Here is a 27,219-nt window from a genome sequence, read left to right as displayed (position 1 = left end):
TACATTCAGCCTGAAGAAGGGTCCCGACCCGAAACGTCACCCATCTTGTTCCTTCAGAGAAGCTAGCTGGCCCACTGAGTCACTCCAGCACATTTTGTCTATCTTTGGTAAATAACCAGCATCTGCAGTTCTTTGTTTCTACATTTGGACAGATTTCAAGCTCATTTAATCAATGGGTGACTGATGTGCTGCCTGAAGGGCCTGTCCCACTTGGGCGACATTTGGAAGACATTTAGGCAACAGCCTAAAAAGAGGTAATTGCGTCGTGGTCGTGACGTGGGCGGGCGTGACGTGCGGTGAGGCGCGGTGACCCATGCAGTGATGCACGGTGCTTCCCTGTCGCCCCAGGAGTTTGGAATGTTCAATATCCTGGGGCGACATTTGGGTGTCTCAACATGTCGTGCGCCCTGACGTGACGTTTGCCGTCCCGTGGGTGACGCCCGGTTAGGGTTAGGGTTGGGGTTAGGGACCACAGATGGGCTGTAAAATATTCTTCCTTCAATGCATGGATTTTAAACATTAATATATTAAAATTAATACAATAAAATCAATTGTGCAAATTAAAAGATGTCTGAGTCGTTGAGTTTTATTTATAGATGTATTGGTCCGCTTCCAGATGCGAGCACCGTCTCTCCTATCACTTTCACAGGGATGGATTCAGTGAGTGTAGACTGAACTCCCCTCTCCTCTCTTCCCCCCCTCCTGCCCCTATCCTTCCTCCTCCACTCACCCCTACCCTTCTCCCCTACCCTCTCCCCCTCTTCCTCCCTTCTCCCCGCTCCACTCTTCTCCCCCTTCTCCACTCCCCCCTCCCCTCACATCCCCTTCTCCTCCTCTCCCTCCCTTCTCCCATTATCCCACCCCCCCCCCCCCCCCCCCCCCCCCACTTTCCCCAACACCCCTCATTTGTGAACCCAGCCTGTGACAGCTAGATCCCACCAATAGTACTGCACAAAGGCCACATTATCTGTTTTAGTAACATTGACTATGGGATAAATGCAGACTTTGGGAGAGGAGGAAAAGGGGATGTGAGGGTAGGGATAAAGGGGGAGAAGAGTGGAGTGGGGAGAATGGAGAAAGAAGGGGGGGAAGAGAGGGGAGTGGAGAAGGAAGGGCAAGGGCACTGGTAGGGACCAATACATCTATATAGGGACCAATAGGGACCAATGCATCTATATAATTAAAAGTTTCATCTTGTCCATTTCCTGTTTGCACTGCATATTTTTAGAAAAAAAGCTACCACTTACAGATGTGATTTTTGGCCATCTTACTCAGAGTCCCCCTCCGCTGCGCAGGACAAGAGGATTTTCCCCATCAATGAAAAATAAAAGAGTTATTAGTATTGAGATTCTCTCTCCTGTCAATCACTGCCATGTAGGCCACGCCCCTTCTTGTGGGAGTGTATAAAACCTGGATGTGTGGGCGTGGCTCAGTCTCTGCCAGATGGGGGAGGGAGAGGTCCTTCATCTATATTGCGCCCAAGAGCGGAACTCGCTATCAAAAACATGGAGGGGACGGGGGACACAATTTGTTGGCGGTCGCGCGCACATGCGCACACTCACACACGCGCGCGAGGCTTCGGAGGCTCAATCCAGCGCTAAATGCAGCTCAACTGTGCCTGTCTCACCGGGTTAACTACCAAAGATCTTATAGCTCCGCTATAAGATCTTTGTTAACTACAGCCCTGTCTGGACTGACGGGATACCAGCGCTGCTTCTCTGCCCTGGCCATATTTCCCGCAAGCCCAGGCAGGTTAACCTGGCGGGGATATCGCCCACCTCTCAAAACATGGGGGGGACATGTCCCCTCTGGCCCCCCCGGGTTTTCCCCCGGGTTTTCCACCCGTGATTGCACCCTGCGTGAAATGGTGGGAAACTTCATTTGAATTTGATGGCATGCACTCTGCCTGAAATGGAATTTCAAGGAATAGCCGTGAGTCAACTGCCAGCCCATCAGCCGTGAGTGAGTGAGCTGCCAGCACACCAGGCTTGAGTGACTGAGCTGCCAGCACAAGAATCTATTTTGCCCACAATGTCCATACTAGCCCTCTGGAAACCAGTCCCTTCAGCCCACAACACCCATACTAGCACTCCGGAAAGTCCCCGCCCTCCACTGGCCGCCAATATTGGAATTGGTGGAGAGGTGGACTATTGTGTTGGGGGACCAGCCCTCCCGTGTGAACATGGGACCCAATGGGTCCCACGTAGCCTAGTCTATAAATAAAACTGAACGACGCAGACATCTTTTCATATGCACAATTGATTTTATTGTATTAATTTTAATATATTAATGTTTAAAAATCCAGACCTTGAAGGAAGAATATTTTACAGCCTCAACCCTAACCGGTCGTCACCCGCATGACAGCATACGTCAGCGTGTATGTCGTGCAACTTGACGGTTTTACGGGTGTCAGTCACTGACGCTCCGCAGTTGCCCAAATGTCGGGACAGGCCCGTGACCTGCTGAATTACTCCAGCACTTTGTGTCTATCTGTGAAATCTGTCTCCCTGGCTTTAAAACAGATACAAGAACAGCCAGCATTAATTTCACCTTCTCTCTGGATAATCTGTCTGAAAGTCAGTGGAGTTAGTGCGGAGTCACATTGTGAGAGAGTTAAATAGTTTAGGTTCCTCACTGCTGCTCCCCCCCCCCCCCCCCCCCCCCCCCCCCCCCCCACTGAAAGAAAAACTCTTTATCTTTCTTTGCCTTGAAGTTTATTTTCCCTCTTTGCAAATAACCGACCATTTATTTTTGGTCATAAACATCCTTAGAGATAATATTGTTCTCTCCCTTCCCTACGAATGGCTGGAAGAAATGTTTTTAATCATTCTGTTTCTCCAGGGATTTGGTCCCCACTGCTACAGTCTTGTCATTCACAATGCTGGCGCCTGTGCTGTTCATGATGTGCAAAGAGCTGTTGTGATTAAATTGGTATAATAAAACGGTGCTGGCAATTAGTGTGAGAGAACAAAGCTTGTGCCTTTTAATATCAGTGCAGTTGCAGCATTATTCTGGTGGTGAATGATATTATTTCAGAATGTCTCATCAGGAGATCATTAGAGTTCACCTGGGGACAATAGAGCAAGTTGGAATTTCAAATATTGAAAGTTGAGGAACTTGGAAAAAGCTGAGTACTTTCTGAGAGAGAATGGGACTTACAAAATTGATACATGGCTGTAGTAACTCAGCGGGACTGGCAGCATCTCTGGATGGAAGGAATGGGTGACGATACGGGTCGAGACCCTTCTTCAGGCTTGACCCGAAATGTCACCCATTCCTTTTCTCCAGGGCTGCTGCCTGTCCCGCTGAGTTACCCCAGCATTTTGTGTCTATCTTCAGTGTAAACGGGCATCTGCAGTTCCTTCCACCACAAATTGATACATGGCTGGTTGTTGATAATCATAAGTTATCGGAGCAGAATTAGGCCATTTTGTCTATCCAGTCTACTCCGTCATTCAATCATGGCTGATCTATCTTTCCCTTTCAACCCCATTCTCCTGCCTTCTCCCTATAACCCCTGACAACCTTAGCAATAAACAATCTGTCGATCTCAGCCTTCAAAATATCTATTGACTTGGCCTTAGAGAAATTGCCATTCTCTACCTGAGACTGCAGAATATAAATACGATTCGACATTCACATCCACACCTGTTTACATCTTGCTGAGCTTTAAAATATACACATCAGAGAATGTGTGCATGCACACAACGCCAGATTGAGAGGATATTTTGTTTAGTTTAGAGATACAGCATGGAAATAGACCCTTTGGCCCATCGAGTGTGCACCGACCAGCGATCCCTGCACATTAACACTATGCTACACTAGGGACGATGTATTCATTTATACCAAGCCAATTAACCTACAAACCTGTACATCTTTGGAGTGTGGGAGGAAACCGAAGATCTCTGGGAAAACCTTTGTGGTCACGGGGAGAATGTACAAACTATGTACAGACGGCACCAATAGTCGGGATCGAACCCGGGTCTCAGGCACTATAATCGCTGTAAGACAACGACTCTGCGACACCGTGCCGCCCATAATGCGCCCCGTTCCCCACTATTTGAGGCATTTCTTTTAATGGATGTCATGTAAACTGAAGACCCAATTGTTCTCTCAAGACCTGACATAAAATGGAGCAGTTAGTCCCAGCGGTGAGGCTAATATTTAGCCCTGAACCAACATCACCAGAACAGTGATAGACACTAAAGGACTGAAATAACTCAGTGGGTCAGGCAGCACCTCTGGAGAAAAATGATGGGTGACGTTTCAGGTCGGGACCCTTCTTCGAACTGGGTGTAAAACTGAATCTGAAGAAGGGTCCCAACCCCGATACGTCACCCACCCTTTTTGTCCAGAGATGCTGCCTGCCACTGGGTTACTCCAGAACATTAATGTGTCTCTGTTCTGGTGATGTCGGTATAAACCAGCATCTGCAGTTCCTTCCTACACATGAATTTTCACGCGTTTTCTTTGAAAATCTTTAGCACGTCAGTATTTGTGGGATGAAGGCAGATTTGGCCGCATCAGGCAGATTCTCCGGTAAAACAAATTGCACGTGCTGTGTGAATGGTAGAAATAACACATCCACACTCTCTCATTTCTTACAATACTGCAGGAATAAACTTGGATGTCCTTTGCAATCAGTGGAAATAATAAAGTGTAAGTGTATAAATTATTCCTTTCTACCTCCATAGGAACCTCCTTGATGTGGATACCTTCTCCAAATCAGACCCCGGTAAGTGTCAACATTTACGTTGTTCTATCAAACAGTGGCTGGCGGGGGGAGGGGGGGGGGGGGTGTAATTTATGCTTTTCAAAACATCTGAGCTTGAAGTCAGAAGATCAAACTGATTTTAAAGATGACTCTTAAATCATCCCAAGGAGTGGAAATGGGTTTTTTAAGGGCATAGAGGTTGGGTTGGGAGGGATAATTGGCCATTTTTGGAAGCATTGTGCCAGATGCCTCTTCTTTTAATGTAGTCAACTCCTAAAACACAGATTTTTATTTATTTCTAAAAATAAACATTATTCAGAATTTATAACAAATATGCAAAATAAAAGTTTGCAGAAACTCTTCAGACATTCTCAGCATCGATACATTAGTGTCATACTCAGTGGTGTTCGCACTTATGTTGAATCAAGTCACCCTTGCCACTCATGTGCCCCCCTGGAGTGATGTAGTCACCGAGTCAAACAGCATGGGCAGCAGGCCAAGCCACTGGGTATTTTTAAGGCACCGATTGACAGATTCTTGACTAGTACGGGTGTCAGTGGTAATGGAGAGAAGGCAGGAGATTAGGGTTGAGAGGGAAAGATAGATCAGCCATGATTGAATGACAGAGCAGACTTGATAGGCCGGATGACCTAATTCTGCTCCTGTAATATATGAAACAAGCTCTTTGGCCCAACTTACCCACACTGACCAAGATGCACCATCTGCACTAATCCCACCTCTATCCCCCCCCTTGGCCCATGTCCCTCTAAACCCCTCCTATCCACGCACCCGTCTATATTTCTTCCCACATTTGAAGGGTGCTCCACTGGACACTGAACTCAATGTCCAGCAGTGGAAGGACTCTTGATTGTGATCTTCCCTCATAGAGCATTGACGTTGGCTGCTCCGACCTTCAGTGCGTCCCTCTGCACGTACTCTCACAGTCTGGGCTGGGTGGTCAGCAAGATTCCCTGACAGAGATCTCGTTGAGCTGGGAGTCTAACAAGTTTCGGCCAAACAAAAGAGTGTTCTTTCAACAAATTGATGACGAAATGCTTCCAGCAACACTTGATGCCCATCTCCAAGCGTGTCCCTGGGAAGAGCCATTAATCAAAGAATCCTCTGTTATGCTGGTGTTCGGGATGAACCGTGCCGAGGACCTTTGTAACTGGTCTGGGAAATTCTAGACCATGATGCATGGCTAACAAAACTAGGACCAGTCTCAAACCAGTCACTCCCACTCCTCCCCTCTCCCATCAGGCAAAAGGTACAGAAGTTTGAAAATGCACACCTCCATATTCAGGGGCAGTTTCTTCCTAGCTATTATCAGGCAACTGATTCGTCTTCTCACCAACGAGAGAGCAGTCCTGACCTCCCATCTACCTCATTGGAGACCTTTAATCAGACTTACTGGATTTTATCTTGCACTAAATGTTATACCCTATTTTCTGTGTGTGTACACTGTGGACGGCTTTATTGTAATTGTGCATAGTCTTACTGCTGAATGGATAGTGTTGTGGTTTTCAATACTCAAATTAATTCAGATCACGTGGAGAATTCTTCAAGAAGTTTAAACTTTTATTTGCAAACAAAAGTTGGTTTTCACCCCAGCATCAAATCATGTGCTCTCTCTCCCTCTCTCACTCTCCGAACAAAGGGTCATCGCTTTTTATGCCATTTTCAAATCAGCATGCCCTACCCCTGTTACATTTCCATATCCAATCATTTGCTAACACTACCTTATTACCAGCCAATCACTTGCTCCCACTTATCCCCTCCTTCCCAGTACATTTCCACATTTGCAACTGATGTAGGTGTCACATGACTCCTTGTGGCCCCTTCCCCTGCAATGTGCGTTTAACTCCTTTGTTCAGATTTTATTCCAACAAAGTGAAATTCACGAAAAATAGACAATTCCCAGAACCCACTTCTCAAAATACAATAGATAAAGTGATCACACAATTTATATTATCAAGACATTGTTCCCATTAAACCTATACATCTTGGGAAATAATGTAACTTCTTAAACTACAGATCTAAACACAAAGATCTAATGTATTTACTCCTAATTAAAATACAATATATATTTCCCATATGATCTTCTTTATAAATTATATTTAAACTAACATTATCTTACATTATACACTTTAAAATAGAAATTGACTCTGTCTTTTGAAAACTCACATCTACTATCTTCCCAGCACAGCAAGGGTCATAAAAATGTCTCACTTGATTAATGATAATTGTCTCTTGGCCATCATACACTCCCTCCCCCTTTCTTGTTATCTCTAGGGGATGGCATTCCAGCTTCATCTTTGGGCCTCTTTACGACTTTGCCATCACACTGACAACATTATTCAAAGGATTGTTACATCTCCAGACCCACTAGTCTTTCTCAAAGCCTGGTCACCTCAGTTTTTATAAACATAAGAAATCCAACATACAAAGGTCACATACTCCTCACCCAACCAACTTTTGCCCTTCTCTTTCCTCTTATCCCAACATGAATATAATTAAACGTAGCTAAAGACTGGCTCACAGACCCCGAGACGCCTTGCTATCTTAGACTAATATAAACAGATGTCAGTGTAAACTCTGAGCCCTTTGTGTTATAGTAGAGCTAAGTAATGTGTCCTAACGAAAAAGCATGTGGTCTGTGACCAAATGGCCTGTAACCTAGAACGGCCACACTAACAAACTACATTTAAATACAAATCAGATTATATAAGATACATTTAATACAGAAGATAATATTTACTATAATAGCATGCATCAAAAAAGCTTTTCACTGTACCTCAACACATGTGACAATAATGAACTAAACTAAACTAAACTAAATTACGCCCTGGGAGCATTTGCTTAACAGACATGAGTTCAGACCACAAAATGGGCAATCCTATTCAATGTCCATGTAAGTATGAATATTGACTTCGCTAATTTCAAGTAACCCTTGCATTCCCTCTCTCTCCATCCCTCCCCACCCTCGTCAACCTCCTAGTTTCACTGTCATCCTGCTGAGTTTCACTGTTTGTATCCACTCGCTATCACTTTTTCCACAGCCAACAATGGACCATTGTGGGCTCCACCATTCCTTGATCATCGTTGCTGACTTTGATTTGTTCTTTTCATACCTTTCATTCATCTGTTCTTTGTACCTTTACATACCTCTAGTTTCACTCTACCCTGACTCTCAGCCTCGACCCGAAACTTCACCTATTCTTTTTTTCTGGAGATGCTGCCTGATGCGCTGAGTTACTCCAGCATTTTGTGTCTATCTTTGGTGTAAACCAGCATTTGCAGTTCCTTCCTACACCGTATGTCCATGGGAGGTTGTTCACCGTCACTGCAGTGTATCTACAGCATGTGTTCTCATATAGTCTCTACGCTGAGATTGCAGTACTACTGAGTGCAGTAACTCACTGAGGTTACGATGCAACACCCTCTGCCCAGTGAAACACGTAATGGTTTGGGAAGCCGAGGGCAGTCAGGATTTGGCAGCAAACACAACATCCAACAATTAGACCATAAAATACTGGCAAAAATAACCACTGGGTCAATCATCACAATTCTTTCCAACATCCACGGCTAAACCTGGTTCTTTGAAGGTCTGAGGCTCCCACCGTGCTAATGCGAGGAATACCACAGAAGGCTGTGGAGGCCAAGTATGTGGATATTTTTAAGGCAGAGATACGTGGATAGATTCATGATTAGTACGGGTGTCAGAGATTATGGGGAGAAGGCAGGAGAATGGGGTTAGAGATAGATCGGCCATGATTGAATGGCGGAGTAGAATTGATAGGCCGAATGGCCTAATTCTACTACTACTACCACTTAATACTTGCTCTAGTCTTGCTATAGAGTACATAACTGGAGCATGGAGATGCTACTATTAATTAAAGAGATTGTTTGTGCTGAAGGAGATGGATGGTTTATGGACACGCGGGTTTAACATCTCATTAGAAGATAAGTGGATAGATTTATTTGTGTAACAGTTCTAAATCTGGATGCCAGTGTATTCAGTGAATCTTGTGAAACGGATTGTGAAGATTAGCTAAACACCCCAGCCCCATCCAAGAACTTGTGGACGCAGATCAGACCATCACTCAAATCAACCATTGACTCCGCTTGCAAGGATGAGTCTCACCCCGGTCACTCCCTCTTCTCCCCTCCCTCATCAGGCAAGAGGGACAGAAGTGTGAAAAAGCAAGCCTCTCTTGGCTCATGCTTATTTAAGCGCACGATTTATTATACTTAATAAGGAGGATCAGTCAGTATTAGTTGACCTGATCGATGTCATGTTTTACTGCATCTGGGTGAGTGTCTCATGTTATCTAGTCTCTAGTTAGATTTGTGGTTGAGCTTGAGCCTGACACACTCCTATGTATTTTAGACTAGAAACATAGAAACATAGAAAATAGATGCAGGAGGAGGCCATTCAGCCCTTCGAGCCAGCACCGCCATTCATTGTGATCATGGCTGATCGTCCCCAATCAATAACCCGTGCCAGCCTTCTCCCCATATCCCTTGACTCCACTAGCCCCTAGAGCTCTATCTAACTCTCTCGTAAATCCATCCAGTGATTTGGCCTCCACTGCCCTCTGTGGCAGGGAATTCCACAAAGTCACAACTCTCTGGGTGAAAATGTTTGTGCTCTTTGTGTGTTTTCTAAAATAAACAACTTACACTCGCGTATGGATTCTGAGTTATTACGCATTCTCCTGATTCATGAGTAGTTTATTAATCAAAAGAGCAATAATGGAATTCACAGTTCGACTTTATAGTGTGTTTTTATAGTGTGCTACAATTCATATTGTTGTCACTGATGTTTTGTTTTGTGGACAAAAGAGCAGTGTTACACATGTAACATTTCACAAACCCCAGTGGTTGCTATACATCAATATAGCTTTTAACCTTTTATAGATGCCGGCACAGTGCACAAAACAAAAGTACTTGCTGCTTGTAAACAGGTCCTGGAATCTCTCTCACATTTTGTACCACATTATTTATGCTTGCAGGGAGCAGGGGTGGTGAACAACAGCAGCCTCAAACATTATTGAGATTTGGGTGTGAGACATAAACGTTCGTACATACCATTCCGTGGCATTTAGGACAGCAAACTAAGCTTCTATTTCATTTCATGGTCAAGGGGAGTAAGTGAGGAGGCAAGTGTAGTTTAGAGATACAGCATGAACAAAGGACCTTCAGCCCATCGAGTCCATGCCGACCACCTGATCACACGAGGTATCCCGCTACACACTAGAGGCCAGTCAACCTACAAATCTTTGGGATGTGGGAGGAAACCGAAGGACCTGGAGGAAACCCACGCAGTCACAAGGTGAACATGTGAATTCCTTATAGTAATAGAGTGAAACAGGCTTCATACAGCGTGGAAACAGGCTCTTCGGCCCAACTTGCCCACACCGACCAACATATACATTAGTCCCTGCCTACATTTAGTTCATATCCCTCAAAACCTGTCCTAACCGTATACATGTCCAAATGTTTCTTAAACATTGCGATAGTACCTGCCTCAGCTACCTGCACCGGCAGCTCATTCCATACATTCACCACCCTTTGTGTGAAAAAGTTACCTGTTAAATTTTTACAACCTCACTTTAAATCTATGTCATGATTCCCCTACTCTGGGCAAGAGCCTCTGTGTATCTACCCGATCTATTCCTCTCATAATTTTGTACACCTCTACAAGATCACCCCTCATTATCCTGTTACTCCAAGGAATAGAGAACCAGCCTACTCAACCTCGCCCTATAACTCAGACCCTCGAGTCCTGGCACATCCTCGTAAATCTTCCCCGCACCCTTTCCAGCTTGCTTCTTCAAAGTCATTCTTGGAAGTTACCTGCTAAAAATATTTGTCACTCCATGCTTTGTCTGTTTTGATCTTGTTGATCCTTCATGTTAATAGCTGCGTTGTCTTCTTTCCTTCCTTCCCCCCCCCCCCCCCCCCCCCCCCTCTACAGTTTTAACTAAGTCCAGCAAGACTCCCGGTTGGAAAGTCCCAGCTGAGGAAGAGATACCAGACCGATCACAGGTTTAAAAATAAGGGGTAGGCCATTTAGGACTGAGATAACGAAAAACGTTTTCACCCAGAGAGATGCGAATCTGTGGAATTCTCTGCCGCAGAAGGCAGTGAAGGTCAATTCACTGGATGTATTCAAGAGAGAATTAGATATAGCTCTTAGAACTAACGGGATCAAGCGATATGGTGAAAAAACAGGAACAGGGTCTTGATTCTGATCAGCTATGATCATATTGAATGGCGGTGCTGGCTCAAAAGACCAAATGGCCCACTCCTGCACCTGTTTTCTATGTTTCTATGATCCGTCTGCCAATAATGTTCTTTGCCCCTCCACCACGATTGTCACATCTGTGTCTGAAAGCACAGGTGGCGAGACCTGGCTGTGACAGAGAATTAATGCTGGCAGAGATTTCCTTCTGAAGGAAAGCTGAGCCAGAAGACCTATTGACGTCATGAAAATGTATGAATGCTTGACTGGGGCTATTGTTGGGCGGTCCTTGGAAGGGTCCCAAACACAGTGGGACATGCTTTCAGAGGCACTGCATGAAACAAAGTATGCCAGGAAGAACAAGAACCTAATGATCCTGATTCATCGTGTCAGCAATCAGATTTTGAAGCCCCTGTCACATCTACACGGCAGTGAGCAAGGAGATCCATCCCGACAAGGTCAGAATTAGTAGCGAGACAGGTGTAGAGTTTGTGAGGTTTTCCTGCAAAAAGGACCTGCATTATGATAGATCAGAGTGCAAGTTCTTGTAATGATGGTAATAGTTTGATTCAAAGAATGAGCAGTTTCGTTTAGTTTATTATCGCCACGTGTACCGAGATATCGTGAAATGCTGTTTAGTTTAGTTTGTTGTCACGTATACCGAGGTACAGTGAAAAGCTTTTTGTTGTATGCTAACCAGTCAGTGGAAAAGACTGTATATGATTACAATCAAGCCGTCCACCCTGTACAGATACATGATCAGTGGAATAACTTTTAGTGCAAGATAAAGTCCAGTAAAGTCTGATTAAGGATAGTCCACGGGTCTCCAATGTGGTAGATAGTAGTTCACGACAACTCTCTAGTTGTAGAGAAGAGGGTTTCAGGTTTTTGTTGCTTGTTATCCAGTCAGCGAAAAGATTTTACATGTTCACAATCAAGCCGTCCACAGTGGAAAGAGTGGAGCGATTGTGGTGAATATTTGCAGATCCACACGCATTCCTGAAAGGATAAACAGAGGTAACATTTTAGGCCCAAGGCCCTTTGTCAATGCAGACGATAACACTTAACGCTGTGATGAAACGTGGTGTGCCACAGTCCCTTCAGATCTTTCCCCAAAATAGGATTTAAGAACATCTCTTCCTTCTCCAGCTCACATGTAGGTATCGGAAACACCTCACTTGGGCTTGCGGGTATGAGCTGTCATGAGAGGTTGGACAGGCTGGTACTTTTTTCTATGAACCATAGGGGGCTGAGGGGGCAACCTTATTGGGGTGTACAAGATCATGAGGGACATGGATAAAGCAAATGCTCACAGTCGTTTTCTCAGGGTAGAGGATTCTAAAACTAGAGGCGATAGGCTTAAGATAAGTGGGAAGACTGTTTACAATCTGCATTAACAATTCCGATGTATGGATTGAATCAAATCTGCTGATGATATAAAAACAGGTGACAAGCAAAAGGGATGAACGACATTATAATTTGCCAAAGGATATGTACATGTTAATGAACAGAAAACAATATGAAACTTCGGTATAATATGGAGAAATGTCAGGTAGTCAGCTACCACTTTTGTAGGAAGAACAGAAAAATATAATATTATTTATGTGCGAAGAGAATACAGAATAGTGATGTGCAGAGGGATTTGTGGGTTTTCCTGAAAATATGGATGAGCCCAGTGAGATTCCGTCTGCAGTACTATGTATAGACCAGGGCTCTAGTTTACGAAACATATACTTGCAAAAGAGGGAATACAACAAAAAAGGATCCATGGATTGATTCCTGGAGAAACATTGAAAGCCAAAGTTTGTGGGGACACCGGATAGAAGTATATAAAATGATGAGAGGGATTGATACAGTGGACAGTCAGAACCTTTTTCCCAGTATGGAAAAAACACTGGAGGACGTAGCTTTAGAGGGGCAAAGCTTAAAGGAGATGTTAGGGGAAAGTTTTTTACCTAGAGTGCCTGGAATGTGCTGCCAGTTGTGGTGGTTGAGGCAGATATGGTAGTGGCTTTTTAGAGACATTTGGATAGACATATGGATATGTAGAGAATGGAGGGATATGGATTATGTGCAGGTAGACAACTATGGATCTGGAATTGTATTTGGCACATACATTGTTCTTGTGCTGAACTATTCTATGTTCTATGTTTGACAGGATAAATGGGTGAATTATGTTTCTTTTTTACTGAGATACCCAGAAGCAGGGGTTGGAGTCTCACAATAAGGGATCAGCCACTTGGGACTGAAGCGAGAAGAAATGTCTATATTCATAGTGAAGCTTTGAATTTCTCTATTGACGAAGTCTGCCCCTCAGAAATAACAGAAATTGATTGATGTTTAGATGTTAAGGGAGTAAAGGAATATGGGTGACAGACACAAAATGCTGGAGTAACTCAGCAGGTCAGGCCGCGCCTCTGGAGAAAAGGAATATGTGACGTTTTGTGTCAATAGACAATAGGTGCAGGAGTAGGCCATTCGGCCCTTCGAGCCAGCACCGCCATTCAATGTGATCATGGCTGATCATCCCCAATCAGTACCCCGTTCCTGCCTTCTCCCCATATCCCCTGACTCCGCTATCTTTAAGAGCCCTATCTAACTCTCTCTTGAAAGCATCCAGAGAACCTGCCTCCACCGCCCTCTGAGGCAGAGAATTCAACAGACTCACCACTCTCTGTGAGAAAAAGTGTTTCCTCGTCTCCGTTCTAAATGGCTTACTCCTTATTCTTAAACTGTGGCCCCTGGTTCTGGACTCTGCCAACATCAGGAACATATTTCCTGCCTCTAGTGTGTCCAAACCCTTAACAATTATGTTTCAATGAGATACCCTCTCATCCTTCTAAACTCCAGAGTGTACAAGCCCAGCTGCTCCATTCTCTCAGCATATGACATCCCGCCATCCCGGGAATTAACCTTGTAAACTTACACTGCACTCCCTCAATAGTAAGAATGTCCTTTCTCAAATTAGGGGACCAAAACTGCCCACAATACTCCTGGTGTGGTCTCACTAGGGATCTGTACAACTGCAGAAGGACCTCTTTGATCCTATATTCGATTCCTCTTGTTATAAAGGCCAACATGCCATTCGCTTTCTTCACTGCCTGCTGTACCTGCATGCTTACTTTCATAGACTGATGTACAAGGACCCCCAGATCCCATTGTACTTCCCCATTTCCCAACTTGACACAATTTAGATAGTAATCTGCCTGTTTTTGCTACCAAAGTAGATAACCTCACATTCATTCGCATTAAACTTCAACTGCCCACTCCCCCTCCCCCAATCTGTCCAAGTCACCCTGCATCCTCATAGCATCCTCCTCACAGTTCACACTGCCACCTAGCTTTGTGTCATCTGCAAATTTGCTAATGTTACTTGAATCCCTTCATCTAAATCATTGATGTATATTGTAAATAGTTGCTTTCCCAGCACCGAGCCTTGCGGTACCCCGCTAGTCACTGCCTGCCATTCTGAAAGGGACCCGTTAATCCCTACTCTTTGTTTCCTGTCTGCCAACCAATTTTATATCCATGTCAGTAGCCTACCCCCAATACCATGTGCTCTAATTTTGCCACTAATCTCCTATGTGGGACCTTATCAAATGCTTTCAGATGAGACCCTTCCTCAGACAACACATGCAATTGCAGATATTTCCTACATTCTTATGCACAAACACGCACTTGCACTACAACCACACACATTGTTTACTATGGGTGTCAGGGATAATGGGGAGAAGGCATTAGAATGGGGTTGAGAGGGAAAGATAGATCAGCCATGATTGTATGACAGAGTAGACTTGATGGGCCGAATGACCTAACTATGCTCCTAGAACATGTAGTTATGCACACAGTCGTACACTTATGCTTTTCAGAAATCTAACTTGGTTGTCAATGCAGAGTTTCTACAACTATAAAAAGCTAAGAGTATTTTCCCTAATAGCTTACCAATAAAATATTTGATTCTCTGACACAGATAAAACTGGTTAAATAGTACATCCCTTGTTCACGCCTTTCTTTAGAAAAGCTGGAGGATTTCTAAGCAATCATGAGTTGAAAATAAGGATGGAAGTTCCACAATTATTGTCAGAACTAAACAAACTGGCTTGTTACAAAGTGTTGTCAGCTATCACCTATTATGAAAAGGTCAGGAATAAAATAAAAAAAACAGCACCATTGTGTAGTCAGCATTAACTGACATGTCACGAAGCAAAATGCAAAAGGAAACGAGTGACATTCAATGCCATAACCTCAGCATCTTCAAAAGGACGGAACGTTAGTCAAATTTATTTCCTCCTCCTGGGTCAGGAATAATTGCTGACTTTTTGCTTAAGCTGTTAGCCCTTCCCCACTGGAAAAACACATGGGAGATTTGAATTCTCTTTGCATCTATTTATCCACACATTTAATATTCATAACCATTTGAGAGTGCAACATATTTCAGCCACTGGCAGATAAAGCACCCGCCACGAAGGGGATGTCGCTAAATGACCCCCACATACAAGATATTTCATTGCGTGTTGCTCTTTCCTTTCTTGATGCAACTGCGAAGGAATCGCCAACTCCAAATAGAAAACACATGGAATAGCAGAGGCTGCAGATCTTGAGCATCAAACGCAAAGTGCTGGAGTAACGCCGCGGGTCAGGTTGCATGTTTAAGAAGGAACTGCAGATGCTGGAAAATCGAAGGTGGACTATAATGCTGGAGAAACTCAGCGGGTGAGGCAGCATATATGGAGCGAAGGAAATAGGCAACGTTTCAGGTTGAAACCCTTCTTCAGGTAGCATCTCTGGAGAACACAGAGAGGCGATGTTTTGGTCGGGACCCTCCTTCAGGCAGAAGAGCATGATAATAAGAACATGATATCAATAATTTGGAGTGAGATTGGTTGTTGGTACATGCTACTGGAAGAATCCATCAGTCTAGAAGGGAATTATATAAACAAAGATCTTAAGGTCTTAAGACAGAACCATCCTATCATTAACTAGAGAACAGCCCCGACATCAATCTCATTAGAGACCCTTGGACTGTTTTAATTGGACTTTATCTTGCACTGAACATTATTCCCTTCATCCTGTATCTGTATGGCTTGATTGTAATTATGTATAGTCTTTTCACTGACTGGATAGCACGCAACACAAAAGCTCTTGACTGTACCACGGCACACGTGACAATAATAAATACATTAAAACTAAACAAAGACCAGTGTGATGAACAGTGTAGTCCAATTGAATTCTGCAATGGCAGTACTGCTGAGTATGCAGAGGTTTGCATAGTAAAGGGAGCAGAATTTTAACTTAAGGCTGTGAAGGATGGAAGAGGTCGGAGTGTGGGCAAGAGCTTTTGGGCAATTCCTCCTCGTAGATCATGTCTCCTAATCTAGACCGGGCGAAGGAAATAGGCAACGTTTCGGGCCGAAACCCCTCTTCAGACTGAAGAAGGGTTTCGGCCCGAAACATTGCCTATTTCCTTCGTTTCATAGATGCTGCCGCACCCGCTGAGTTTCTCCAGCAATTTTGTCTACCTTCGATTTTCCAGCATCTGCAGTTCCTACTTGAACATGTCTCCTAATCTGACTGGTGGACACCGCTTCCCTTTTGGGAGAAAACTTTGTCACAACTTGACTGCTTCAATGTGTTCTTCCTTCTCACCAGTGCCTTTGGAAGGCATTACATGCTTCAAAGCAAAGAAGATCACACAAGAGCCCCTCACTCCTTCCACAAGGAGGCTTGCGGCAGCTCTGGAGAACTGACATAATCATTTAGCTCAGCGAACAGTTGATGCAAACATTCCTCGGCAAGATCTAGATCCCTGGACATTTGAGCAGCCATTAAGTGGAGGAAGCTGCCGTGTTTTGTGTTGCTTGGGTGCATCAAATTATTTCTGTTGTGAATAAAGCCAATGTACTTTATTGACCCTATGCCTAACATGTGTCCCATTCTTCCTGTGGCATAAAAAGCCTTCTATAATTGGCAACGTTGCAGCTGACTTTTATGTTGCTCACTTCACAATCACCTCTAACTCTTTATCTTTCTCTCTTGCAGTTGTTGTGCTTTACATCCAAGGGATTGGCAGCAAAGAATGGCGGGAGGTGAGCGATTGTTTTTATAATCTCATGTGTGAGAAAAAGTATTTGGAAATAGTATAAGAGGTGGATACAACACATGATGTGGAACGTCCAGAAGGCACATATCTTTGGGAGATTTTCTGCTGCTTCAGGACCTCCAAACTTTCTATTTCGGATAAAGAAGTCCACTAATGTTGTTTCTGGCATGGATCAGTACTACTCCAATCTAACGTAACATTCATAATGGAGAGAGGGTGTCAGGCAGTCGGAAGTGGAAGAATAGGGACACAAAGAACTCCACATGCTGGACTCTTGCAGGGAATACAAAGTGCTTGAACTACAGTGGGTCAGGCAGCATCCCTGCAGGACGTTTCGAGTCAGGACCCTTCTTCAGAAGCGAGCAGAGTCCACCAATCAGATTAGAAATGCCACCTCCCCAACGTCCTCCAGTGATGCTGCCTGGCCTGCTGAATTACTCCAGCATTTTGTGTTCTACTGAAATGGAAGAATGCTGTTAATGCCAAAGTTTCTGGCTCAGGGGTAGGAATTATGGAAATTAGTTTGAGGGGAATTCATTGCTGTGGAGGCCAAGGCATCGGGTATTTTTAATGCAGAGATTAACAGATACTTGATTGCAGAAGGTGTCAAGGGTTATGTGGAGAAGACAGGAGAAAGGGATGAGAGGGCAAGATGATCTGCCATGATTGAATGGCAAAGTAGACTTGATGGGCCGAATGGTCTGCTGGGGAAACAAGACTGCTCCAATGACTTATGAACTTATGATTGCTTTGGTAAGTGAAGGTGATGAAGATTTAATTTGGCATATAACTTAAGAGTGTTCCTTTTAGTCATCTTCCAATGACTGGGTCAGTAATTGCCTAGCTAAGGGTAAGCAGGCTGGGGCAAGAGTTGTAGTGACGCAGGCTCAATCCAGACCTCAGGTGCTGTCTGTGTGGAGTTTGCATATTTTCTCTGTGATTTCCTCCCAGATCCCAAAGGCTGTGGGTTGGAAGTTAACTCATCTACGTAAATTGCCTGTAGTGGATGGTGGAATCTGGTAGAAACAGATTACTGGGAACAGGATTACTGTGCAAGCTGGGGGGACAGGACTGTTCTGAGAGCTGGTATTGAACTCAATGACACAATGACCTCCTTTGTTTTAGTTTAGTTTAGTTTAGAGATTCAGCATGGAAACAGGCCCTTCGACCCGCTGAGTCCACACTGACCAGCGATCACCCGCACACTATTTCTAACCTACGCGGTAGGTAGAATTTACAAAAGCTAATTCATCTACAAACCGGCATGTCTTTGGGATGTGAGAGGAAACCGGAGCACCCGGAGAAAACCCATGCGGTTACTGGGAGAACGTACAAACTCCATACAGACAGCACCCATAGTCACGATTGAACCCGTGTCTCTGGTGCTGTAAGGCAACAATTCTGTTGTTGTGCCACTGTGCTGCCTTGTTAGAAACGAAGGAAATATAGATTTTGCATGCAGCGGGTAAAAATAATTCAGTTTCTATAATCTGGCCGTGCAAAGTTTTGGATGAGAACTTGTCAACAAAAAATAGATCGGAAGAGGGCTTAGAAATGGATAAGAAATGAGAGTAAAAAAGAGGGCTCCACGCTTAACTTTTCGGGATAATGGAGGGTTGTGGTCATAAGGTCACAAGGACTTGGAGTAGAATTAGGCCATTCGGCCCATCAAGTCTACTCCGCCATTCAATCATGGCTGATCTACCTCTCCCTCCTAACCCCATTCACCCACCATCTCCCCATAACCACTGGCACATGTACTAATCAAGCATCTATCTATTTCTGCCTTATAAATATCCACTGTCTTGGCCTCTACAGCCTTCTGTCCATTAATCCGAACAGTTCTCCCAGTCAGCGTGAGCTTGATAGATGAGGGAGAGCTCCTCTGTGTCATATATGTCTACGTGTTCACTGCGGAGTTGAGAGGGAAATGAGAATGTCAGTAGTCTGAGCCAAGAGGCTTGGGGTGAAAAAGACAAAGGATATTCCGAAGCGGAAAGGATTTAGTGGGGTTATCCTGTTAAGAAGTATAACCGCCATGAACTGTGGTTAATCCATAGCTATGGGTATTTGAAAAACAAAACCAAATGTATTGGTAGCTAGCTAATTAATTGAATGCCCTGTGTGTTCTCCTTGTGAATGTCATTACCTGAAATCCAATTGAGTGTTGAGGAACTATCAGGAGAGTATTTCAGTCAAAAAAATAAAATAAAATGTCTTGGCAGGAACTCTGTGGAGAGTTTGTGGATTGTGTAACATAATTTCCACACTTCCTTAAAGAAAAGTAAAACAGATTGCTGTGGATTCATGCTCCCAGTTATGCTACTGATTTGATCTTGATGCTAAGCTTTTTGGAGACTGTATTATCGTGTTATGGCATTTGTGTAGTGCCTTTCATAACCTCTGGCATCCCAACGTACTTACAGGTAATGTGATTATTTTTTGACATGTGGTAATCTGTGGAAACAGTGCTCACAATTTACACACTACAAAATCCAACAGTCAGCAATGAGAAAACTGAACGTATAGAGATAAATATTTGAGAGATAAATATCAGGGAAGACATAGCAAAATAGATGCGAGAGATCCATACATCTGTCTGAGAGGAAGATTGGACCAGACTAATGTCTCCAACACAACCATCTCTCTGAAATCCCACATCCCTCACTCACCCACTGCTGTCACTGTGTCATTTGTCTTTGAAGTTACCATTTCCAGATCCAACACTGAGTTTCCGGCAACTGGTGATCCGGCTCCCCCATGAATCCGGACTAAACCCCCCCCCCCCCCCCCCCCCCCCCCCCCCCCCCCCCCCCCCCCCCCCCCCCACCCTCCGGAAGTCTCCCCAGAAAACGTGGCTCCCAGGGCAGATGAGGCAGCCAATCTCAAACTCATCGGGACTTCCGCGGCCGATCGCCAGGTTGAATTTGCCGCCTGCGGCCGGGGCTCTGGAACTCCCGCCCGGCCTGAGTCGGCCGATCCGTTCCCATAGCCAACTTCTAAGGCCGACTTTGCTGGCCGGTATCTTGGTCTCCCAACGCCGTGACCTCTGTTGGTCGACCTCCCTTCGATTATGATGAAGACTATCTACGACTACCTTCGACTAACATGCCGACCTACTACAACCTACTACGACTAAACCTATTGGTAAAAAAAGTATTGATTTATTCCATGGTGACCTTTTTTTACTCGCGGGGATTTTTTAACATTTGAAAAAAAAACGCCGCGACCTAGCTGAGGCCTCGAGTACGCAGCGACCACTCTCGAGCATGAAGGAGAGTTACGAAGACCTCCGAGGACCTCGTGCCGACCATGCTGCGAGTATGAGTCGAGGGCAAACTCGCCAGAGCTCGCGGATTAGGTCGCCCAAGCGGGCCATGCCCCTTTAATGTCCTGGGATAGATCCTGTCAGGTGCTGGGGATTAATCCACCCCAGCATGTGCCAATGCAGTCGTACTCCAGAATATTCACGGGGATGTTGCCAGGACTCGAGGGCCTGCGCTATAGGGAGAGGTTGAGCAGGCTTGGAGTGCAGGAGAATAGAAGTGTACAAAATCATGAGAGGAATAGACTGGGTGGACACACAGAGTAGAGGAATCGAAAACCAGAGTACATACAATACGTTTAAGGTGAGTGGGGAAAGATGGTAAGGGGAAACTTTTTCACAAAAAGATTGTATGGAACATGCTGCCGGAGGAGGTAGTTGAGGAAAGTATGATCACAATGTTTAAGAAACATTTATACAGGTACATGGATAGAATAGGGTTAGAAGGATATGGGCCAAATGCATGCAGGGTGGACTAGTGTAGCTGGGACATGTTGGCCGGTGTGGGCAAGTTGGGTTGAAGCCCGTTTCCATGCTGTATGAATCTATGACTCTATGATCTTTGTTAAAATAAGACAGATAAAAGTACGTTGTACTTGTAACAACATTGCTGACAATAATTTATGCTTTTTATTTTTTAATATATTCAAAATATGAAGGAAAATCATTGGCATCATGAGATTCTGAATGCATGTTGAAAGATATGTCAGTTTGACATTTTGGAAAATATATTAAAGATACTCTGGGCTGCAATTTCATGCCTGGTTAAACAGTACTTAACTGGTGACGTTAACTAATCAAGAAAATCCCCCCTGTGTGTTTCATTCCTTGTTCTATTATAATAGTTTTTATTGTAAGATGTGGCATTAGCAGCTCACATCTGCAGTGAATGGCGCTGTGGGGATAGTCATAATCCAAATTAACCTCTTGAAGGTAGATGTTGATGAAGACCCAAAGATTAATAATTGTTTCAGCAAAACACAAAGTGCTGAAGCATCTCAGGATGGAAGAAGGTTTCCGACACAAAATGTCGTCTGTGCATTCCCTCCATAGATGCTGCCTGACCCGCTGAGTTCCCCAGCACTGTGTTTGGCTCCAGATTCCAGCATCTGTAGATCCCCGTGTCAGTTTTAGTTTAGTTTAGTTCAGAAATACAGTGCGGAAATAGGGCCTTCAGCCCACCGAGTCGCGCCAACCAGCGATCACCTGTACACTAGTTCTACCTTACACCCTAGGAACAATTTATAGAAGGCACTTAACCTACAAACCTGCATGTCTTTGGAGTGCGGGAGGAAACCGGAATGCCCAGAGAAAAAAACACGCAGTCACAGGGAGAACGTGCAAACCCTGTACAGACAGCACCTGCAGTCAGGATCGAACCTGGGTCTCTTGTGCTGTACAGCAATAACTCTACCTCTGTGCTGCCCCAATATTTGTTGTCTCAATTGTTCACCAATTGTTTCTGCGTGGTAGATTCAAAGAGGGTGGATTTGGTCTATATATTCTACGCACATCAGATCTGGCCTTTCCTGATTAATTTGTGTGCAGAGTTTTAAATATTTAAGCCTTTAACAAACAATTGCATTTTATTTCTCTGGGGAAAGTCTGCATTTAAATTATGACCTTTCCTGCAGTATCTTTGTACAGGTAATAATGCGTTGGCTCAAAAACGTGCCGCGTGATGTTGGCAGAGTAAAAGGATCTCACCCCTTGACGCACATGGATGACAGATCCCTTTCTTCTCCTCACATGGGTTGTTGGGGTTTAATCAGGTTGAAATAATGGCATGCCTCATAATTATTATTACATTGATTTTAACAGGAAAATCCAGTGTGTTCTACTGTAAAGGAGAGCATGGATTAATTGAGGATCTTTACGAGTTATGAATATTCGAAAGCACTTTAAGTTGGCCTGTACTTGCTATTACAGTGTATGAAACATACACTGTTGCTGTTGCGCAAATAGTAAATGGCCAGAGCACTCGGCAAAACGATACAGTTCTTTGCTTAAAAAAAAGCACAAAGAGCTGGAGTAATTCAGCGGATCAGGCAGCATCTATGGAGAACATGGATAGGTGACGTTTCCAGTCAGGACCCCTCTTCAGATTACACAAAAAAGCTGGAGAAACTCAGCGGGTGCAGCAGCATCTATGGAGCGAAGGAAATAGGCAACGTTTCGGGCCAAAACCCTTCTTCAGACTGATCGGGGGCGGGGGTGGGCGGGGACAAGAAAGGAAAAAAGAGGAGGAGCCCGAAGGTTGGGGGATGGGAGGAGACAGTAAGGACTAACAAAATTGGGAGAATTCGATGTTCATGCCCCCAGGATGCAGACTCCCCAAACGGAATATGAGGTGCTGTTCCTCCAATTTCCGGTGCTGCTCGCTGTGGCCATGGAGGAGACCCAGGACAGAGAGGTCGGAGACGGAGTGGGAGGGGGAGTTGAAGTGCTGAGCCACCGGGAGGTCAGCTTGGTTATTGCGGACCGAGCGGAGGTGTTCGGCGAAACGATCGCCCAACCTCTGCTTGGTCTCACCGATATAGATCTGCTGACATCTAGAGCAGCGGACGCAATAGATGAGGTTGGAAGAGATGCAGGTAAACCTCTGTCGCACCTGGAACGATTGCTTGCGTCCTTGAACGGAGTCGAGGGGGGGGGTAAAGGGACAAGTGTTGCATCTCTTGCGGTTGCAAGGGAAAGTGCCCGGGGAGGGGGTGGTACGAGAGGGAAGGGAAGAATTGACAAGGGAGTTATGGAGGGAGCGGTCTTTGCGGAAGGCAGATATGGGGGGAGATGGGAAGATGTGGCGAGTGGTGGGGTCACATTGGAGGTGGCGAAACTGACGGAGGATTACTTTTTGTATGTGACGGCTGGTGGGGTGAAAGGTGAGGACTAGGGGGACTCGGCCCTTGTTGCGAGTGGGGGGATGGGGAGAGAGAGCAGTGTTGCGGGGTATGGAAGAGACCCTGGTGTGAGCCTCATTTATGGTGGAGGAGGGGAACCCCCGTTCCCTGAATAATGAGGACATTTCAGATGTCCTGGTGTGGAACGCCTCATCCGTGGAGCAGATGCAGCGTAGACGGAGGAATTGGGAGTAGGGGATGGAGTCCTTACAGGAAGCAGGGTGGGAAGAAGTGTAGTCCAGAAGTGTAGTCCCCTCTTCAGATTGTTTGTAGTAGTGAGGGAGAAAGGGAGATGGGGGAGAGGGGAAACAATGTCTGGCAAGTATATACAATCAGGCTGAAGAAGGGTTACTACCCGAAACATCACCTTTCCACGTTTAGTTTAGTCCGCATCGACCAGCGAAGCCCGCACACTTACACTCTCCCACACATACTAGGGACAATTTATAAATATACCAAGCCAATTAACCTACAAACTTGTACGTCTTTGGAGTGTGGGAGGAACTCTGAGCAGCTGGAGAAAACCGAGGCTGTCACAGGGAGAACGTGCAAACTCCATACAGACAGCACCCATGCTCGGGATCGAACCCGAATCTCTAGCACTGTAGTGCAGCAACTCCACTGCTGTGCCACTGTGCCATCCAAGACTTCTTTCCCTTACCTCTACCCTGTGTTTCAATGCCTTTAATATAGGTTTAATCATTTAAGTTTCTTATACTCTTCATTGCGCTGTCAGAATAAAATGATAGCCTGTTGGATTATATAATTTCATGATGCTGAACAGATACAAGCATTGAACCCATTTATCTCCACCAAGCATTGTTGAAGCAAATGAATTAGTTCCCTTTAATGCCCCGGTTCCACTTAGTCGATTTTATAGGCGACTGCAGGTGACTAGGCTGTTGCCACGTGGTCGCCGGGGTGTCGCCTGTATGGTCTCTTCAGTCGCCCAAAGAGTCGCACCTTTTTTCTGGTAGCCGCTGGATTTGAAATGTTCAAAACATTTTGGTGAACGTTGGCGCGCGTGGACTTGACGTCAACGATCGTTGCCTGACGTAGGTGCTGTCGCCAGGATGACATCGATTGTCGCCAGGATGACGTAGGTTGTCGCCTGTGTTGACCGGTGAATTCCATTGGCCACTACCTACGTCAACCGGCGACAGGTACCGGCGACTGAATTGTCTTACCCTGTCGTAGCTTGTCGCGGGCGGATGTAGGTTGTCATAGGTGTGGTCGTAGGTGGACGTCCTAATGGGTCACCGGTTGTCGGTAGTTTGCCGTAGCTTGACGTCGACTGGGTGGTCGGTTGTTGTAGACGTTGCCATAGACATTGTCGTAGGGGGATCAATTCGCCGGTTTTTCGGAGACCTGCTGCAACTATGACAGTCGCCGAAAAAATCGCCTAAGTGGGACAGACCCATAACATAACAAAGTATCTTAACCAAACCTCAAGTTACTTTCAACGTGAGCCCACCCCTTTTTCACTTCCCTGTTTCTCCCCTCCACTCACCTCACTGCTCTCCCGCCAATGTCTTGACAATCTGCAACTCCTCAAACCTGTCTCACGCTTTCCTTCCTTTCTTATCTCGGGCCTTTTGTTCCATCCACCTGACTATCAATCCCCCGTCAGCCAATTACCTGCCACGCTATGTCCTGCCTCTCCTCTTTCCAGCTTTCTTCTCCCCCCCTCCCCCCCTACAATCAGCCTGAAGAACGCTCTCAAGAGTTCAAGTGAGTTTATTGTCATGTGTCCCTGATAGGACAATGAAATTCTTGCTTTGCTTCAGCACAACAGAACAGAGTAGGCCTTGACTACAAAACAGATCAGTGTGTCCATATACCATGACCCGAAACGCCACCTATCCATATTCTCCAGGGATGCTGCCTGACCCACTGAGTTACTCCAGCACTTTTTGTCCTCGGATTACTAAAATAGTAAGATTAAACGAGAACTTACCAGTTTGAAGTTTGATCTGTATTTTATGAGGAGTTACGATGAGGGATCACGTGAAGAAGCCCGCCCCAGGACGCATTGCGGCATACTTCAAAGCAGCGGTGTGGAATCACAGATAGACACAAGTATTTGAAGTAACATAGTAAAGACAAAGAGACATCAATTTATCAGTTTGATCCATGTAATGAGGGTGGGAGCGGAGGGCACGTAATCCCTCATCGTAACTCCTCATAAAATACAGATCAAACTTCAAACTGGTAAGTTCTCGTTTAATCTTACTATTTTACTTCGGAGTCACGTGAGTGACTACGTGAAGATTTCAAAGCTTCTGTGATTTCAAACCGTGTAACAGCTTTATATCACTCGCTGCCGAAGCCTTTGAGGGAGGAAGCCTGTTATCATAATCAACCAATGAATCTGTTTATAGAAAAACAATGGTATTTTTACAATAACACTGAAGAAATTTAAGTGCTCCCCTTGGCTAATTTAAATATTTGCAGATTGGAATCTTTCCTGCAAATAAAAAAACAGGTTTTGTCAACAGTTTATAATAAATTATTTCTCTGAACGTTTTACCCCCACTATTCTGCTGTAGCCAGGATGTGGTTTACAGGCACGTCCATTCTTTTGCCGTTGACGTGAAAGCTTGTCCTGTGGAATGAAAACTTTGTACATGCTAGTTTTATCCCAGGAGCTTTAATACCTGCTTGAGCCATCTCAAAAAAGGCTTGTTACCCGACCACAAGGTTTTTTGTGACCAACCCACAAGGCTTTTCATCTCCCTCGAATAATTAGGTTGTGTCTATGTAAGGTAATAGGGTCATGGCACATTACCGTGTTTCTTGGCGGGTAAGCCCGGGTTTTATGACTGGATAAGGTGTTCCTGGTTTGGTTTGACCATTCCCTGGACAATGATAGAGATCTGGTCTGAAGCTATGAGCATGGTGTCCAGTTGTAAATAGGAGTAGTGACTGGACCCTCTGTGCTGCTCCGTGTACCTTCAACAATGTGTTTAGTGCATAGAAGGTTCAGGTTTAGGGATCTGGCTGGTGGGTATCCCCTGAAGTATGGTTAACCACTGTGACATCCCATATATGGGTGTACCTGGTCTAGGGGTTTAGAGTTTTAATACCCTTCAAATTTACCACCAGCCAGTGACCCCATGGCCTGTTGTCCTGTAGCTGTTTTGAAACAACAGGCAGGGCAATTCTAGCTGTGTTGATGGTACTGTAGCCGAATCCTTCATCGTGATGAAGGTTCTCCAGGAATTCCAGTTCGTAGTAACTGTATCGGATGAGTAGGTTATCCCTGTATCCTTGCAGTACTTCTCTTGATGCTGGACAAGTGTTGTAGTCCAGTGGATGTTCAGAAGGATGCTGACATGGTGTCGATGGTTCAGTATAACAATCCCAGTCCCAGATGAGGCTTGTGCAGAATCTGCAACTCAGGAGCTTAATTTTCCCATGGCACAGTTGACTTGTGCCCGGCTCCGATTGTTAATAATTCTGGGTACTGGGAAATACCATCCAAGTTTCAACAACCATGTCATGGCGTATAGTGAACAATGGCTGCGTAAGTCCGTCAGGTACTATCAAATACCTGAAGCAGAATCCTTTTGTACTGTGCGTTGTTCTCGATTGGTGAGGCAGAAGGGAAAAATACATAGAATTAATTTCACCAATGCAGCGTGAAACGCATTTGTCTATCAATATTATAAATACATTCTTGAATGACAACATGACCTATAGGTCAGAAAAGTTAATATATATAGCTGACGAGCTTTCTGCTGGAACTATCTGTCCCAGAGAAATTTTCAATGAAGATTCCACTGCCCCAGGGTCTGGTTTCCCCCGCGACATACATAGGACATCCCCAAACACCTGGTGATATAGCGTTGATGCAAATAATCGATATCAGATTCACCTTCAATTTTAATTGTCATTGTCAGTGTGCAGTACAGAGACAATGAAATGCATTAA

General features: G+C 44.9%; 1 protein-coding gene across 1 annotated transcript in view; it reads left to right on the top strand.

The window, feature by feature from the left end:
• Positions 1-27,219, top strand: part of LOC129704762 (copine-9-like) — a 362,839-nt gene that overhangs the window by 56,052 nt on the left and 279,568 nt on the right. Inside the window, exons 2-3 of the mRNA XM_055648090.1 lie at positions 4,695-4,735; positions 17,001-17,047. Coding sequence (XP_055504065.1) covers positions 4,695-4,735; positions 17,001-17,047 — 88 coding nt within the window. The remainder of the gene's footprint in view (positions 1-4,694; positions 4,736-17,000; positions 17,048-27,219) is intronic.

The sequence above is a fragment of the Leucoraja erinacea genome, chromosome 16, assembly GCF_028641065.1.
Source record: "Leucoraja erinacea ecotype New England chromosome 16, Leri_hhj_1, whole genome shotgun sequence".
In the NCBI taxonomy this organism is placed as follows: domain Eukaryota; kingdom Metazoa; phylum Chordata; class Chondrichthyes; order Rajiformes; family Rajidae; genus Leucoraja; species Leucoraja erinaceus.
The sequence above is the reverse complement of the archived record's forward strand: the minus strand, read 5'-3'. Positions and strand labels throughout refer to the sequence as shown.